Source organism: Macaca fascicularis, chromosome 3 (assembly GCF_037993035.2).
Source record: "Macaca fascicularis isolate 582-1 chromosome 3, T2T-MFA8v1.1".
Taxonomy (NCBI): Eukaryota; Metazoa; Chordata; class Mammalia; order Primates; family Cercopithecidae; genus Macaca; species Macaca fascicularis.
This window is the reverse complement of record NC_088377.1, coordinates 146,388,136-146,406,152: the sequence shown is the minus strand read 5'-3', so window position 1 is coordinate 146,406,152 and position 18,017 is coordinate 146,388,136. Positions and strand designations below refer to the sequence as shown.

The window sequence follows — 18,017 nt, the reverse complement described above, 5'->3', positions numbered from 1 at the left end:
TGCAGATTCTTTGACATTCCTCCATGGAGAGGTGGGGTCTATGCTCCCTTTCCCTTGAATCTGGGCTTTAAGAGTCCTGGCACTTTCTTTCCTTCTTTCTGGTAAAAAAAAAAAAAAAAAAGCCAACATAACACTTACTATCTTAGCAGTTTTTAAGTGTACAGTTCAGTAGTGTTAAATATATTTACCTTGTTGTAAAACAGGTCTCCAGAACTTTTTCATTTTGCAAAACTAAAATGTTATACCTGTTGAACAGCTCCCCATTCCCCACTTCCCTCCTTTTTTTTTTTTTTTTTTTTTTTTTTTTTTTTAGACAGAGTCTAGCTTTGTCACCCAGGCTGGAGTACAGTGTTGCAATCCAATCTCTGCTCACTACAACCTCTGCCTCCCAGGCTCAAGCAATCCTCACACCTTAGCCTCCCGAGTAGCTGGGAGTACAGACATGAGCCACCATGCCCAGCTAATTTTTGTATTTTTTGTAGAGATGGGGTTTCACATGTTGCCCAGGCTGGTCTTGAACTCCTGGGCTCAAGTGATCCACCCACTTCATCTTTCCACAGTCCTGGGATTACAGGCCACAGTGTGGCCACTTTTCCTTTTTCTAGCCCCCAGTAACTACTATTTTACTTTCTGATTCTATGAATTTGGCTATTTTAGGTACCTCATACTAGTGGAATAATATAGTATATAGCTTGTTGTGACTAGCTTATTTCACTTTGCCTAATGTCCTCAAGGTTCACTCATGTAGCATTTGACAGAATTTCCTTCTTTTTATGGCTAAATAATATTCCATTGTGTGTATGTCTGTATCACATTTTTTTTATCCATTCATCCATTGATGGATACTGGGTTGCTTCTACCTCTTGGCTATTGTGAATAATGGTGTAGTCAACATGGGTATGCAAATATCTTTGAGATTCTGTTTTCAGTTCTTTTGGATATACAGTATACCTGGAAGTGGGACTACTGCATTATACGGTAGTTCTATTTTTAATTATTTCAGGAACCCCCCCATACTATTTTCCATAGAGGTTGTACCATCTTACAATCCCACCAGCAGTGCACAAGGGTTTCAATTTCCTCATATTTCACCAGTACTTGTAATTTAGGTTTTTTTTTTTTTTTTTTTTTTTTTTTGAGACAGAGATTTGCTCTTATTGCCCAGGATGGAGTGCAACGGCATGATCTTGGCTCACCGCAACCTCCACCTCCCAGGTTCAAGTGATTCTCCTGCCTCAGCCTCCCGAGTAGCTGGGATTACAGGCATGCACCACCACACCCGGCTAATTTTGTATTTTTAGTAGAGATGGGGTTTCTCCATGTTGGTCAGGCTGGTCTCGAACTCCCGACCTCAGGTGATCCACCCACCTCGGCCTCCCAAAGTGCTGGGGTTACAGGTGTGAACCACTGCACTCAGTCTTCTGTTTTTTTTGTTTTTTTTTTTTGTCTTGTTTTTAAATAGGACCCATTCTAAGGGGTGTGAGGTGATATCTCATTGTGGTTTTGACATGCATTTCTTTGATAATTAGTGATGTTGAGGATCTTTTGAATGCTAGCAGTTTCTGATTCCCCTAGTGGAGTGACCCCATGGAGAGGCCTTGGTAATATTATACATGGAGGGGGAGAGGAGCCCAGCTGAGCTCAGCTTTCCAGCCATCCCTGCTAAGGGGCCTGCATGTGAGTGAGCCATCTTGGACCCTCCAGATCACCCAGCCACCAGCTGAATGCCACCAAGTTACTCCAGTTGATGGTACATGGAGCAGAAGAATTGCCCAGCTGAAGTCTCCCCAGATTCCTGATCCACACAATTGTGAAATATAATAAAAATTGTTGTTTTAATCCATTAAGTTTCTGGATAATTTGTTTTGCAGTAATAGGTAACTGACCAGTGGACAAATGTCCTTTCTTTGACAGTGGTTTAGATTTGCTGTATTAAATATACTGTAATGACATGTATGGTTGGACAGTTGATATAATGCTCACAGGTCAGAAAGAGAGCCACCATCATTGACTCATTGTTTTCTTCCTGACATGCAACTTCTAGAGGAGCAATAACTGAACCTCTAACCTCTACTTTCTGGTCTACACATATTCTCTGGGCAATCTTTGGTATGTCCCTCAAGTGGTCTAACTGCTGGGGGTTCGGATCTGTACTGAACATAAATGCATGTTCACACTCTACTTTTGGGCTGAATGAAGGTGTAAGACCAACTTTGGTTGTTAACTGATCAAAATTAGTTTTATAGATTCTTATAGCTTTGTAGATAAATTTGTTGTGGTTGTTTGTAATTGGCCAGTGGATTGGTGAAGACTTGGGTCTTTACTTGGATGCCACCCTCCCACTCATCAGTCCACCCTCTCTGACCCTGTACTGCATATGATGCTGGAAGACAGCTGGACAGGAGGCTACACCCCAGCTACCAGCCCTAAATATATTCTCTAATGCTTTCTTATGCTAACCAAAAGGACTACACTAGTATAATACTTTCTTCTCAGACTTTTAATTTAGTTTGCAGCTAAATTTTTAGTTGCTCACAGCCAAGCTTTCTAAACAGGCTATGCATGTGACTCTGTCTGCTTGGTGGCACCTATAGTGTCACCGACATGTGCTGAGGAAGGAGATAGGGATGGGGGAGAAAGAAAAGAAAGACAAAAGTGTTGTCATCTTTGACTCTTTCAGGACCAGTGACTGGGTTTTTGAACAGAAAGCAAGATGCAAAGTAGAAATAACTTACTCCCAAAGACTCTCACCACCCTCTTTGTCATAGCTCATTTTGGTTTCTTTCTATCATATTACCATTTATTTGCTTCATAGTGCTACTTATGATCCATAATTATCTCATGTATCTTTGTTTTCTGTTCTTCTCCCACGCCAGAATGTGAGTTCCATGCCATCAAAACCTCCTCTGTATTGCTCACTGCTGCACCCCCAGCTCCTAGCTAAGTGCTTGATTTATGTCAGGCGATCATTAAACACTAGCTGAACAAATAGAAGAGATATGAAATAAAATAATATCTTTGGTCGGGCATAGTGGCTCACACCTGTAATCCCAGCACTTTGGGAGGCCATGGCGGTGGATCATTTGAGGCCAGGAGCTTGAGACCCGCCTGGCCAACACGGTGAAACCCTGTGTCTACTAAAAATACAAAAATTAGCTGGGTGTGATAGTGCATGCCTATAATCCCAGCTACTAGGGAGGCTGAGGCAGGAGAATTGCTTGAACCCGGAGGGCAGAAGTTGCAGTGAACTAAGATCTCACCACTGCATTCCAGCTTGGGAGACAGAGTGAGATGCCATCAAAAAAACCAAAAAGTATCTTCATCTTCTCACCAATAATAATCCACTAGGTCAGTGCTTCTCAAACTTCAATATGCATAAGATTCATCTGTGTATCTTGTTAAAAATGCAGATTTTGATTCAGTAGGTCTTCTGGGGTAGAGCCTGAGTACATGCATTTCTTTATTTTTTCTTTCTTTCTTTTTTTTGAAACAGTGTCTTGCTCTGTTTCCCAGGCTGGAGTGCAATGGCATGATCTCGCCTCACTACAGTCTCAACCTCCCGGCTCAAGCGATCCTCCTACCTCCGCCTCCAGAGTAGCTAGTACTACAAGCATGCATCATGAGGCCCGGCTAATTTTGCTTGCTTTTTGTAGAGATGAGATCTCATTACATTGCCCAGGCTGGTCTTGATTCTGACTCTTGGGCTCAAGCAATCCACCTGCCTCAGTCTACCAAAGTGCTAGGATCACAGGCGTGAGCCGCCATACCTGATAAGAACTTACATTTCTAACCATCTCCTGGGTGACGCTGATGCTGCTGGCCAGGTACCATGCTTTCAGAAGCAAGACATTGGACCAAGCCCCCTGAGGCAGATTGTCCTATTCACCTTTGTATTCCCAGCCTAATAAGGTGCTTGGTGTATAACAGGTACTCAAAAATTGTTTGTTAAATGAATGGATAAAACTACAAGGTGGTGGCTCACACTGTAATCCCAGCACTTTGGGAGGCTGAGGCATGTGAATGACTTGAGGTTAGGAGTTCGAGACCAGTCTGGGCAACATGGTAAAACCTTGTGTCTATGAAAAATACAAAAATTATCCAGGTGTGGTGGTGTGCACCTGCAATCCCAGTTACTTGAGAGGCTGAGGCATGAGAATTGCTTGAACCCAGGAGGTGGAGGTTGCAGTGAGCCGAGATCGTGCCACTGCACTCCAGCCTGGGAAACAGAGTGAGATTCTGTCTCAAAAACAAACAAACAAATGAACATGAACAACCAAACAAACAAACACTAAATGAAGCACAGGAATATATGAAAAACCTAGCAAAGCACATCTCAAGTGACTGGTAGAGACAGTAAGTGACCTGCAATCTCAATGTGGACTTTTGGGGGCTTTTGAGTTTTTTCACCTGCATTAAGGAGTGGGGCAGAGGGAGCAGAGGTGGGAAAGGGCTTTCTCATCCTAAGCCCACAGATGGAAGAGATTTCATCACTTGGTTGCAATAATAAATTTTTTCCAGTATGAATATGTAGAGAGGCATCTAGGAAATGGGTGAAGAAGGTACCATTTGCGACAGTCCTTGTATATTTTCTTTCCTTTCTTCTCCTAGATTTTTCTTCTTTTTTAAAAACTATTTTATCTTATTTTTATTTTTTTGAGACAGGGTCTCACTCTGTCACTCAGGCTGAACTGCAGCGGTACAATCACCGCTCACTGCAGAGTTGACCCAGGCTGAAGTGATCCTTCCATCTCAGCCTCCTGAGTAGCTGGGATTACAGGTGTGCACCACCACGCCTGGCTAATTTTTTAAAATTTTTCGTAGACGGGGTTTCACCATGTTGCCCAGGCTGATCTTGAACTCCTGGGCTCTAGCAATCTGCCCACCTTGGCCTCCCAAAGTGCTGGGATTAAAGGCATGAGCCACTGCACATAGCCAGGTTCTTCTTAATATCTTCTGCCTTAACCTTTATATTTTCTGCCTTTCTTGTTGGCTCTCTTGTTCTCTCTTTCTGTCTCCTCCTATCTCCCTTTGGATCTGACATACTGATTTCAACACTGGAGAGATGGAGGATAATTACTAAAATTGTTCTTCTAGCTACTTATGCAGATCTTTGCTGAGAAGGGGTAGAAAATGGCCTAAGATTCAGGCCTTGATAATTCTGTGCTATTTCTGTATGCAGTGGACAATTAGACTTCGACACAAGGCACAACACTTTCTCATGTGTTTTTTTCTTTGGAAAGTAAGTATTTCACAAGAAGGGATTTCAATTAATTCATGAACATCTCTTTCTCTTTTTCTTTCACTCCTCCTCCTTAAGGAACATTGTGAAATACATTAAAAGCAAGAAAACAGGCACAATTACTTGGTAGGCCTTACCCAGGCACATTGAAAATAGAATGTTGCTGCTGATTTATACATCCTAATAATATTCACTGTCCAGTTTTGGCATGAAGTCATTCCATATTTTACATAGGTTGAAGGGCTTTTACTATTGAAGCCCAAAAGACAGGTCCATGGCAGAGTGAGAGTGTAGCATCTTTGACTCTTAGTGCATTTGATGAGAACTAATAAATTGGCACCCACACGCGGCGGTGGCTCGTGCCTGTAATCCCAGCACTTTGGAGGCCAAGGCAGGTGAATCACCTGAGGTCAGGAGTTTGAAACCAGCGTGGCCAACATGGTAAAACCCTGTCTTTACTAAAAATACAAAAATTAGCCAGACATGGTGGCAGGTGCCTGTAATCCCAGCTACTTGGGAGGCTGAGGCAGGAGAATCACTTGAACCTGGGAGGTGGAGGTTGCAGTTAGGTGAGATTGCACCACTGCACTCCAACCTGGGTGACAGAGTAAGACTCCATCTTAAAAAAAAAAAAAGGGAACCAATAAATTAATAAATTGGGTGGTGATCCCAATGTGCTGTCCCTACTTTAGTGACTGACATGCACTTTCCTGAAAGTGCTGTCTTTTGAAATACTTTGAAAGTGTTGGCTTTTCAAAATAATAAATTCATCTCTGTTCATTGTCATTGAATATTGAGCTTCATAAATGTTCCTTTAAGCTTCCTCTCCTTCCTGTGTGGGAAAGGCTACCATCTTTGTATCATTTCCCCATTTCTTGATTCTGTCCTTACTTCCCTTCCTGCCAGAGGTACTCTCTCTCAACGAGGTCTGTTCCACAGGCATTCTTTCTCCAAACATCATCTTGAAAGTCAATTGGCCTTCCTTGATAATCTGTTTCCTGATTTTCTCTGTGGCATGTAGTTCAATGGTTAAATGTGTGTGTTCAGGAGTCATTCTCCCTGGCTTTCAACCCTAATTCCACAACATACCGGCTGGGTAACTCTAGAGAAGATCTTTTACATATCTGTGCTTCAATTTCCCCATTCAAAAGACTGGGGAACTTCCTTTCCTATATATATATATTTCATATATATATATATAAAATACATATATATTAGAGATGGGGTCTCACTCTGTCACCAAGGCTGGAATGCAGTGGCAAAATCACAGCTTACTGCAGCCTTGACTTTCTGGGCTCAAGCCATCTTCCCACCTCAGCCCCTTAAGTAGCTGGGACTAGAGGCGCGTACCACCATGCCTGGCTAATTTTTGCATTTTTGTAGAGACAGGGTTTTGTTGTCAAGGCTCGTCTCGAACTCCTGGGCTCAAGCGATCCACCTGCCTCAGCCTCCTGAAGTGCTGAGATTATAGGTGTGAGCCATCGTGCCTGGCCAATAATTTTTTTTTTTTTTTTTAGAGACAGTATCTCATTCTGTCACCGAGGCTGGAGTGCAGTGTCAAGATGACAGCCCACTGCAGCCTCAAACTCCTGGGCTCAAGCAGTTTTCCCACCTCAGCCTCCCAGAGTGCTGGGATTATAGGCACGAACCACCATGCCTGGCCCTTTCCAGCTTCGTGGCCCATAAATGTCTTTCTGAAGGAACCGGAAGTCATATCTTTGAAATGTAAACATCAGAGATTGTGCCCCTATCTCCCAGTTTCTGAGTGAGGGCAGGAGCCTAACTTTGGTAGGTGCCTTGCTTCCAGTTGTAAAACTACCTGACATAAAGACAAGAGAAGTTTATTTTCCCTTTGTATAAAACCAATTAACTAACAGATAATCACCCTCAAATACCAGGTGAATTTAGGATGCACTGTGTGTAATAAATGGTGCTGCCAAGTCCTCTTACTTGAACTTGCAATCTCAATGTGGACTTTGTATGTCTTGAGAACTTGTATGTAATGGATGGTACTGGCTGTATAAAAGGGTGACATTTCAGCTGGGCGCAGTGGCTCACACTTGTAATCTCAGCACTTTGGGAGGCTGAGGCATGTGCATCACCTGAGGTCAGGAGTTCGAGACCAGCCTGGCCAACTGGTGAAACCCTGTTTCTAATAACAAATACAAAAATTAGCTGGGTGTGGTGGTGGGTGCCTGTAATCCCAGCTACTAGGGAGGCTGAGGCAGGAGAATCGCTTGAGCCTGGGAGGTGGAGGTTGCAGTGAGCTGAGACCGACTGTGCCATGGCACTCCAGCCTGGGTAACAGAGCGAGACTCTGTATCAAAAAAAGAAAAAAGGTGAGATTTCTTTCTGTCAGCAATCTCTTAGCAAATTGCCTGTGATGTGCAACCCATTCTGGTTTAATTCTTATTCAGTAATAAACCTTTTCTTTCTCTACTACCTTTACGGAAACGTTTTCTGGGTTGGGAGAGGATGTTGTTATTAATTATATTACCTGAACAATGTATATTGATATATCTGTGTTTGTGCATATAATTGCTTTATTTAAAGCTTTATTTAATCCTCTTTTAGCACAGAATTTACAATAGAAAAGGATTGTCTTTTGCAAATTTCTCAGAAAGCACTAGAATCAGTGTTTTAAATAAGTAGATTACTAACAATTATCTATAAAAACCCAACTGATGTTCCCCTTTCTTCTAACTACTCTGTAAGTTTCAGTGATATTATGGTAAGGTACAGCTCTTTAAAAGCCTCCAGGAAGCTGTGAGGCTTTTGTTTCTCAGCATGTGAACCTATGGTCTTAGTGAATCTTTAGCAGGCAGAGAGTTCAGGATCATGAAGTTTTACATGCCTTTATTACCACAAATTTAATAGTCCTGGTCCTAATTATGCTTGTGGGTGTTTATTGTAATGAAATAAGACATTTGAGTATGATGTATGCTTCCTCTCTAGATCAAAGGGAAGCAGACTGCAGAGTCCAGAAGGCAATTTATAACCAAGATCTAATGGACACACACACATAAGCACACACACCCATGGCCCTGTGAGAGAAGTAACCAAGAATTAAGGCATTTAGTAGCTGTGCATACATCATCGGCTGGCTGTCACTGGTGAGCCACAAATGACGTAGCAGTCATGGAAAGCCAGAGACTGCTAAATAGAATTTTAGAATTTGGGGCTTTCTAAAATGCAGAAATGAACAGATTGTTCTTCAGCTTAAAACTTTTTTTTTTTTTTTTTTTTGAGATGGAGTCTCACTCTGTCGCCCAGGCTGGAGTGCAGTGGTGCAATCTTGGCTCATTGCAATCTCTGCCTACCGTGTTTAACTTATTCTCCTGCCTCAGCCTCTCAAATAGCTGGGATTACAGGTGTGTGCCACCACGCCCAGCAAATTTTTGTATTTTTAGTAGAGAAGGGGTTTCACCATATTGGCCAGGCTGGTCTAGAACTCCTGACCTCAAGTAATCCACCTGCCTTGGCCTCCCAAAGTACTAGGATTACAGGCATGAGCCACCAAGCCCAGCCCAGCTTAAAACTTTTTAGCAGTGATACCTTCTACTGAATATGCATGACTGCCTGGCACAGCTAATGAGGCCTCCAGTGGCCTCTCCCTGCTCCAGCCCCTCCTCTGGGGTTCCCCACCTCAGACTGCGCTCCAGCCCCCTGGATGTGTTCTACCTCTGGGCCTTTGCTGCTTCTGCTGGAAAAGCCCTTTCTCCAGTTTTCTAACTGGTGAACACCTGTTCATGTTTCACATTTCATCTTAGGTTGCTTCCCTGGGAGGCATTTCCTGAACTGTTCTTATCTTTTTTGGGGTCTCTGTTTTGCCCCAGTCATCCCTTAATGGAGCTCACCTTTCGGACAGTGAACTTCTCAAGTGCAAGGGCCACTTCACTCATCCAAGTGGTAACTGGACCTGACCCTGCTTAGCTTCTGAGATCAGACAAGATTGGGCATGTTCAGGTGGGTATAGATGCAGACCATGGGCATTTTCGAGAAGCCACTGCGTCCCTAGCACCCAGAGGACAGCCTGGCACATAGTTGCTGCTCAACAACCCCTGGAGTTTACTGAAAGGAGCCTTAGGCTGTGGAATGAATTCTGTCTCCCAAAGTGTAAATATGGAAGCCCTAACCCGCAATGTGACTGTATTTGGAGATAGCGCCTTTAAGAGGACAATTAAGATAAAATGAGATCTTCATGGTGGGGCCCTAATCCAATATGACGGATGTCTTTATAGGAGGAAGAAATACCAGGTGCGCATGCCCAGAGAAAAAGTCCTGTGAGAACACAGCAAGAAGATGGCCATCTACAAGCCAAGGAGAGGGGCCTCAGGAGAAATCGAACCTGTCACACCTTGATCTTGGATTTCCAGCCTTCAGAACTGTGAGAAAGTAAATTTCTGTGTTCGAGCTACCAGGTCTGTGGGATTTTGTTACGGCAGCCCTAGCAGACTAAGACAGGCATCAATGATTCCAATGTTTTCATTTTTTTTCAGGTAAGCAGCCCCAAGCCCAGAGAGATGCAGCAATTTGCCCAAAGTCACATAGCAAGTTAGCTGAAGAGTTGGGATTAGAATCCAGCTCTTGTGACTTCTCTCTTTTTACTGTTTTTCCAGTTTCCCTTCCCAACCTACCCACTGAAAAGCTTTTTGAGTGACGGTTTTAGAAATCCCAGTTCTGTATACAAAGCAGAATTGAGCACAGCTGCTCCAATGAAGGGCTCAGAACTCCCAGGCTTTTCTCTCTCCCCTGCCCCTTTTCCCTGTTGCACCTCTGCAGCGCCCTGAGGATTGACAGAATCTAGTTTGAAAGCTACTGCTCTACCCCACTGCCTCCTGAATGCAATGTCACAAATCTTCCCAACTTGCCATTTCTCTCACACTGACATAAAGCATTAGAAACCTGTTGTGAAGTAGGAAAGCTAACTGGGTCAGTAGCTGATAAGATAAGCTGACCTAGGGGATAGATGATTAGGATTTCGGAGAAGGAAAAGTTACCCAATTGATTAGACTCTGTCCTGGGGCAATGATACTGAAGATTTCTACAGATGCAGCAGAAACATCTGGAAACCAGGTGTGTCCCAGCTCTGGTCTGGGACCCATTTCATAAACTGGCAAATATCCAGAATATACACATGGCTTATTCTGAGGTGTACTGAAGTTTCAATGAAGCTACTTTGGTAATGACTAGGAGAAGAAAATCCTGTGGCTGGACTTTGTTAATGCTGTATGGCCAAGGACAGTGTTTCTCTAATTACGGCCTGTGTACCTCCTTGGATCTCGATCACCTGTATATTTGGGAATATGCAGGTTCCAGGGTCCCACCTGAAACTACAGAATCTGTATTGAGATCCCAGGTGATTCTCATGTACACTCAAATTTAAGATTATTAGCACCTGGACTTTGGAATCAGCCAGATAAACTTTTGGATACTGGGTTGGCTACTTTCTAGATGTGGCCAAGTCATTTTACTTGCCGTGCTTTTGCTTTTCTTGTCTGTAAAGTGGACATGATACCTATTTTACAAGGTGATTTTGAGTAACAAGGTCAGCATTAAACACTTATCCTCTTTAGGGAGAGACAGAGGAGATGAAACAGAGTAGAATTGAGAAAAAGCAGTTTCTTAGACCCCCCTGTGAAGTTTTTCTTATTTCAACAAATAATAAAATAACAAATTCATACACTTTCTTAGTGCTTGTTTGGACTTAAGCATTTAAAAATAACTTGAGAGTTTTATAGGCACCAAGGATGACATCTGAGTGCTGGAAATACTTGATCTTTGACCTGTTGTGAAGTGGGAAAGCTAACTGGGTCAGTAGCTGATAAGATAAGCTGGAGTGAAGGTGGAGTGAAGGTGCCAGCAGACTGAACCCTGGGAGACTGTCCTCTGTTTTATGAATGTGGTCATGCTCTGAGTCAAATGATGTCCCTGGTAAGGACATCTCCCAGAAAAGCTTAGAAATCAGCTGTGATCCTTTTTCCCTGCAAGACCCTTGACTTGGATGTTCAGGGTTCTCTACAATGATACTGGCTACCTTTACTGAGTACTACTTCTCAGCCAGGCATTGTGCTAAGTGCTTTATGTGCATTATGCTGTCCAATCCTGCAAATACCCTGACAGGGCAGGTAATATTATTAATGCCATTTTGCCAATGACAAAAGTAACTCACTGATTAGGACTCTGAGTAGTATCCATACCACTGTAAGGATGACAAAGAGCAAAAGCAGATTAGGTCTGGCTCTGATGTTTGTTGGGTGTTTTACTTAGATTTAACCCCCAGACAAGTCTGAGTCTTGATAGGGTCTTGCCTATTACTCTACTTCTTTCTCTGCTGTGCACAGATGGAGACTGGCATCTCAATTAATACCAGGTTGTGTGCTTAAAGTCCAATGAATAGCATTTGTTTTTGAGATGGGGTCTCATTCTATCACCTGGGCTGGAGTACAGTGGTGCAATCTCGGCTCACTGCAACCTCCGCCTCCCATGTTCAAGCAATTCTCCCACCTCAGCCTCCCGAATCAGCTGTGATCCTTGTTCTCTGCAAGACCCTTGACTTGGATGTTAAGGGTTCTCTATAATGATACTGGCTACCTTTACTGAGTATTACTTGTCAGCCAGGCATTGTGCTAAGTGCTTTATATGCATTATGCTGTGCAATCCTGCAAATACCCTGACAGGGCAGGTAATATTATTAATGCCATTTTACAGGGGTGTGCCACAATGCCTGGCTAATTTTTGCATTTTTAGTAGAGATGGGGTGTCACCATGTTGGCTAGGCTGGTCTCGAACTCCTGACCTCAGGTGATCTACCTGCCTTGGCCTGCCAAAGTGCTGGGATTACAGGCATGAGCCACTGCACTGAGCCCAATGAATAGCATTTAATAAACGTTTGTAAATGCTCTGAATGTACTATGAGCACATTCATTTGTACTATGAGTACAAAGTTGTACACATAGATTATTTATCATAGCAAAAAATGGAAAGTAACCTTGGTTACTTCTACATAGTTATTTAATTTATTTTTTTTATTTTTTTTTTATTTGGAGCCTTGCTCTGTCACCCAGGCTGGAGTACAGTGGCGTGATCTTGGCTCACTGCAGCCTCTGCCTCCTAGCCGCCTAGGTCCAAGCGATTCTCCTGCTTCAGCCTCCTAAGTAGCTGGGACTACAGGTACATACCATCATGCCCCACTAATTTTTGTATTTTTGATAGAGATGAAGTTTCACCATTTTGGCCAGGCTGGTTTTGAACTCCTGACCTCAAGTGATCCGCTCACGTCTGCCTCCCAAAGTGCTGGGATTACAGGTGTCAGCCACCGTGCCAGGCCAATTTTTTTTTTTTTTTTTTTTTTTTTTAAAGAGACAGAGTCTTGCCTTGTCATCCAAGTTGGAGTAGAGTGGTATGATCACAGCTTATTGCAGCCTCAAACTCTTGGGCTCAAGTGATCCTCCAGCCTCAGCCTCAGCCTCCCAAGTAGCTATGGCTACAGGTGCATACAATCATATGCCTGGCTAATTAAAAACATTCTTTTTTTCTGTAGAGATGGTTTCTCCCTATGTTGTCCAGGCTTGTCTCGAAATCCTGGCCTCAAGTAATGCCCCTACCTCAGCACGGGATTACAAGCATAAGCCACTGTGCCCAGCTTATATAGCCATTTAAAATGAGTGTATAGATCTATAATAAATGAATAACATATATACCACAATAAAAGAATAAAGCAGGGTATGAAGTAGCATGATTAATGGAATCTCATTTTTGAAAATCAAGTATGTTTGTGTTTATATGTGCATAGAAAAAATATGGAAGGATCTACCCCATAATGTTAGTTGGGCTCTGAATGGTAGATTTAGGATGTTTTTTTCTTTCTGAAATGGAGTCTCTGTCAACCAGGCTGGAGTGCAATGGCACTGTCTTGGCTCACTGCAACCTCTGCCTCCTGGGTTCAAGCGATTCTCTTGCCTCAGTCTCTGGAATAGCTGGGATTACAGGGGCCCACCACCACACCTGGCTAATTTTTATATTTTCAGTAGAGATGGGGTTTCACCATGTTGGCCAGGCTGGTGTCGAACTGCTGACCTCATGATCTGCCTGCCTCAGCCTCCCAAAGTGCTGGGATTACAGGTGAGAGTCACCGTGCCCTTCGATTTAGGATGTTTTTTGACTCTGAAAAAGAAAAATTGTCTGATTTTTCTTTTTCTGTTTTTATTTTTACAGTGAGCTGAACATGCATCATTTTTATAACTGGGACAAATGTGCCACTATTAGTTTGAAAATTAAATGCCTTGGAAATAAAAAGCTAAACATTCTACCATCTTCCATGTTATTGTGCCTTTGTATTTGCTTCTCTAAGAGAGTGATTAGGAGATGCTCTGAAGACTCTCAGCAGACCAAAAGGAGAGCTATTCTAAACATTCCTTTTAGCACCTTCACATACACTCAGTGCACTCCTCAATATATCACCCAATGCATTCTTGTTGAACGAATGAATGAGCATTGAAAAGAAAATCTGTGATCAATATGCAAAGTATTGCAAAAGAAGAACACTTTCATAAGGATGAGAAGTCATAACAATAGAAAATAATAACTTCCAATGTCTTTTTATTAGATTCCTGGTAGCTGGATTCATTTGTTTTCAAAGTGATTCACTGAGTCTACTGAGATCCTAGAACAAGGTTGGGGCTGTTTAAGTCACTCTAAAGGCTCCCTCCAGACATTCCTGTCAGCCTGTCTACACCACATTTCTTTCGTTATTCTCGTTGCCTTTGGTGGCTGTCACAGATAGGAGGGCCAAATCATGCTCCCAGCAGCACATACCGTTTCTGCTTTGTCCATCTCTTGCTCACTATAATAGGACACTCTTCTTCCACAGATAGAACAGATTTCTGGTTCTTAGAAAGGCTTCCCAACCTCTGCCCAGGCCTTGATTTTATTTGTGATTCAGAGAATGGCTCTTGGCCAACACAAGAGAATGCCAGTTCAGGGATGACTGTGGTTTGAATGCCCCTCCAGAACTCATGTTGAAATCTGATTGCATTGTAATAGTATTAACAGTGGGGCCTTTAAGAGGTGCTTAAGTCATGGGGGCTCATGAATGGATTAACGCTGTTATCATTGGGAGTGGGGTCCCAATAAAGGGATACAATTTGGCCTGATTTCCTGTCTCGCCCATGATAAAGGGATGATACTCAGCCTGATTTCCTGTCTCGCATGCCTGCTTGCCCTTCCGCCATGTTACGATGCAGCAAGAAGGCCCTCACCAGAAGCAGCCCCTCAGCCTGGGACTTGCCAGCTTCCAGAACCGTAAGAAATACATTTACGGGAGTCTCTCTGAATCTGCTGTGATTGTGGGGGCTGTCTGAAAAAGAAAATTCAAACAAAACATTTTTTAAATGGTATTCTGTTATAGCAACACAAAACAGAGTAAGAAACCATTCAAAACAGACCCTTACTTTGGCAACTAGATGTCTCTGATATGAAAGTTGGGGGTAAGGCACCCAGATCTGCAGAAAGGCTCAATAGATTTGTTCTCATAGATGCAACAGTTGTGTCATAATGGTAGAAACAGAGATTCTCTACTATGGGAGATTTAAAAAAAATGAAACCTTCAGTGACCACCTACTCTGTGGCAGGCACAAGGTTGGGGAGCTGGGGCACTGCTGATGGGTTTCATGGTGCTGTGGTTCTGTCTATTCTCATCAGCCTGTGAGGCAGGAAAGTACTGGCAGCACCTCACAGGCCTTGTCCTCTTCATAGCCCCCTCCCGGGAGCCACATCAGTCTCGATTTCAGGTGAAAAAACAAATGAACAAAGCACGAAGATGGTCCTCACTGGCCACCTGAGCTTAGCATGTCATCTGCAGAAGAACCTGGCTTCCTCGCCATTTCTCCCGTGGTCTCTGGCCTGAAATATTTTCTTCTTATTAGCGGTTGATCTCAGCGCTGGGCAATGAGACCTTCACCAGGCCAGTGTTCAGAATCCACTGAGTAGACTGAGCGGGAGGGACTGACAATCAGTTCTAAAGGGACAAACACACAGCCAATTTAGCTGCTTAGTTCCAGACCCTGCATGTCAACAGTAAGCTAGGAGCTCTGAGGCAAGTCTACTGCTCAAGGCAGCAACTGGGTATTTTCCCCTGAGCTCCATGGGGCGTTGTAATGCAGGGGAGGAAGGAAGGAGATGGAGCAAAGATTAAGATGCACAGGACTAGTAGGGCCTCCCGTCTGCTCTGCAGGCATAGAGCAGGAGAATCTCCCAACCACTTGTTTTTTTAGAGACAGATTTCACTTTGTTGCCCAGGTGAGTGAAGTGGCACAATCATAGCTCACTGCAGCCTTAAAATCCTGGGCTCAAGGGACTCTCCTGACTCAGCCTCCTGAGTAGCTAGACTGTAAGTGAGTGCCACCAAGCCTGGCTAATTTTTTATTTTTATTTTTTGTAGGGAAGAGGATCTCACTATGTAGCCCAGGCTAGTCTCAAACTCCTGGCCTCAAGTAATCCTCCTGCCTCGATCTCCCAAACTTCTGGGATTACTGGCACAAGCCACAAAGTCTGCCAGCTGTTTCCTCATCCTAAGAACAGAATGAGAAGAGGAGAGAAGGAAAGATCTCTAGGAACTATAATTAGGACTGTTCTTTAATTAAGAAAAACTGATCGAACATGTATAATTTTGAGATGGTATAGTATAGCAGGCAGAGTGTAGCAGCTCGAACTTGAAAATTTCTGCTTCATCAAGGTAAGAAGTATATTGATTTTAAATATTTCCATTAATCCACTGAAATTCCTCATATTTCCAAGATTTCAGTTCTCACTGAAATCTTTCCAGAGCTCTCCTGTTAAACTTTGTTCATATAAAGATGATTTTAAGAGAGAATATCCATTCTTAGCAAATGCTCTTCGGAAAAGCCAATACTTTCCTTGTTTTTGTTTTTGAGACAGAGTCTTGCTCTGTCACCCAGGCTGGAGTGCAGTGGTGTCATCTTGGCTCACTGCAACCTCTGCCTCCCAGGTTCAAGCGATTCTCCCACCTCAGCCTCCTGAGTAGCCGGGACTACAGGCTTGTGACACCATGGCTGGCTGATTTTTATATTTTTAGTAGAGATGGAGTTTCACCTTGTTGGCCAGGCTGGTTTTGAACTCCTGACCTCAAGTGATCCACCAGCCTTGGCCTTCCAAAGTGCTGGGAGTACAGGCGTGAGCCACCACGCTCGGCCTGGAAAAGCCAATGCTTGATTTTTAAGAAGTCAGACCCTACAAGTGATCTTGTAATGAAGAGTCACCCTGCTTCATCCCTTCTCATACCTGGTCTTACTCCCTGGAGACAAGCTCTTTTAATAGTTTCCAGTTTTATTGCAGTAGTTACTTCAGTAGTCTAAATCCTATGTTAACATTTGCTTAATTATGAATTTATCAATTTTAGACAATATATGTTGAGTCTTCTCTAGAAAAGTGAAGCTTCATCTCCGTTCCTTCTCACCTCCTTTCTCTCCCAATTTTGATTTTAAATAATGCCTTTATGAGTTTAAATAATAGGTATACCTTTACTTCTTTTTCTCCTTCTCTTTCTGTCTTTGGTCAGATGCAACTCATCTCCACTTGATGTGAAGCTATCATGTAACTGTTCTTTTCCTTCCACCTTTCTAACTACTGACTTTCTGGTGTAAGTTTGACTTTTCAAAAGTCAGTATGGGGATTTTCAGTGGATTCATTAATGGAAACAATTTCGATAGAAATCTCCCCTCTTCCTTCTTCTGGAAAACTTAGTCTCTTCCCAAATATCCAAGTGGCTTAAGATTTCTGCCTTCTACAGCCTACACATGATTGTCCATGCATTGTTGACACTTGTGACAATGACTCCATTGTAGAGGTATAATGTATCTACTTACAAGGAAATCTTCCTCACTGACTTTGAGCATGCCTCAAGGACAAGAACCAGGCATTACATCTCTGAATCCCTATGACCTAGCAGAATGCCTGGCACATAGTAGGACTTCAAGATCTCTTTGCTGTGGAATGTATATCTGTATTATATATCTCTTTTTAAAAGACAGGGTCTCTGTCACCCTGGCAGGAGTACAGTGGCATGATCATAGCTCACTGCAACCTCTAACTCCTGGGTTCAAGAAACCCTCCTGCCTCAGTCTCCTGGGTAGCTGGAGCTACAGGCATGTGCCATCATACCTGGCAATTTAATTTTTTTTTTCTTTTTGTAGAGATTGGTTCTTGCTATATTGTCCAGGCTGGTTTCAAACTCCTGGACTCAAGTGATCCTCCTGCCTCAGCCTCCCAAAGCACTGGGATTACAGGTGTGAACCACCATGGCTGGCCTCTATGACATATATTTACATAATTAGAATGTTTATTGTTTGAAGGGGTAAGATGTCTTAAAAATGTGTCCAAACATGAAAACAAATTAATGCTGTGTTTCTAATATTGTGGTCCCCTGAGTGAGCATGTATGTATGTGTACATGTATGTGAGGTTCTTGATTCTGGAAAAAGTAGACAGAGTGGCTCTGTGAAGAAGGATCAGCCCACAGCAGATGCAGTGCCAGCTTCCAGAATGAAAGGCAGAGCTGCTTTCTCCAGTCAGGCACACAAGATCTGCTTCTCTTTGTAACTTGTTCTGACTCTCAAGCTGTTGAGAGTTTTCACAAATAAAACCCCAAAACAACTCTGAAAGTCCTACCAGTAGATCTAGTCCACTCAATCTGAACCAAGATGACCTGCTTCTAAACATATTTCCAAGATTTCAGCTCTCATTGAAATCTTTTCAGCATT

General features: G+C 43.0%; 1 protein-coding gene across 4 annotated transcripts in view; it reads right to left on the bottom strand.

Annotated features, from left to right (window-relative positions):
• LHFPL3 (LHFPL tetraspan subfamily member 3) overlaps nucleotides 1-18,017 on the bottom strand; it is a 572,025-nt gene that overhangs the window by 8,925 nt on the left and 545,083 nt on the right. The window contains exon 3 of one of the 4 annotated variants that reach the window (XM_065542422.1): nucleotides 14,500-14,597. The exons of the other annotated variants lie outside the window; for them this stretch is intronic. Coding sequence (XP_065398494.1) covers nucleotides 14,500-14,597 — 98 coding nt within the window. The remainder of the gene's footprint in view (nucleotides 1-14,499; nucleotides 14,598-18,017) is intronic. 4 annotated transcript variants of the gene reach the window in all.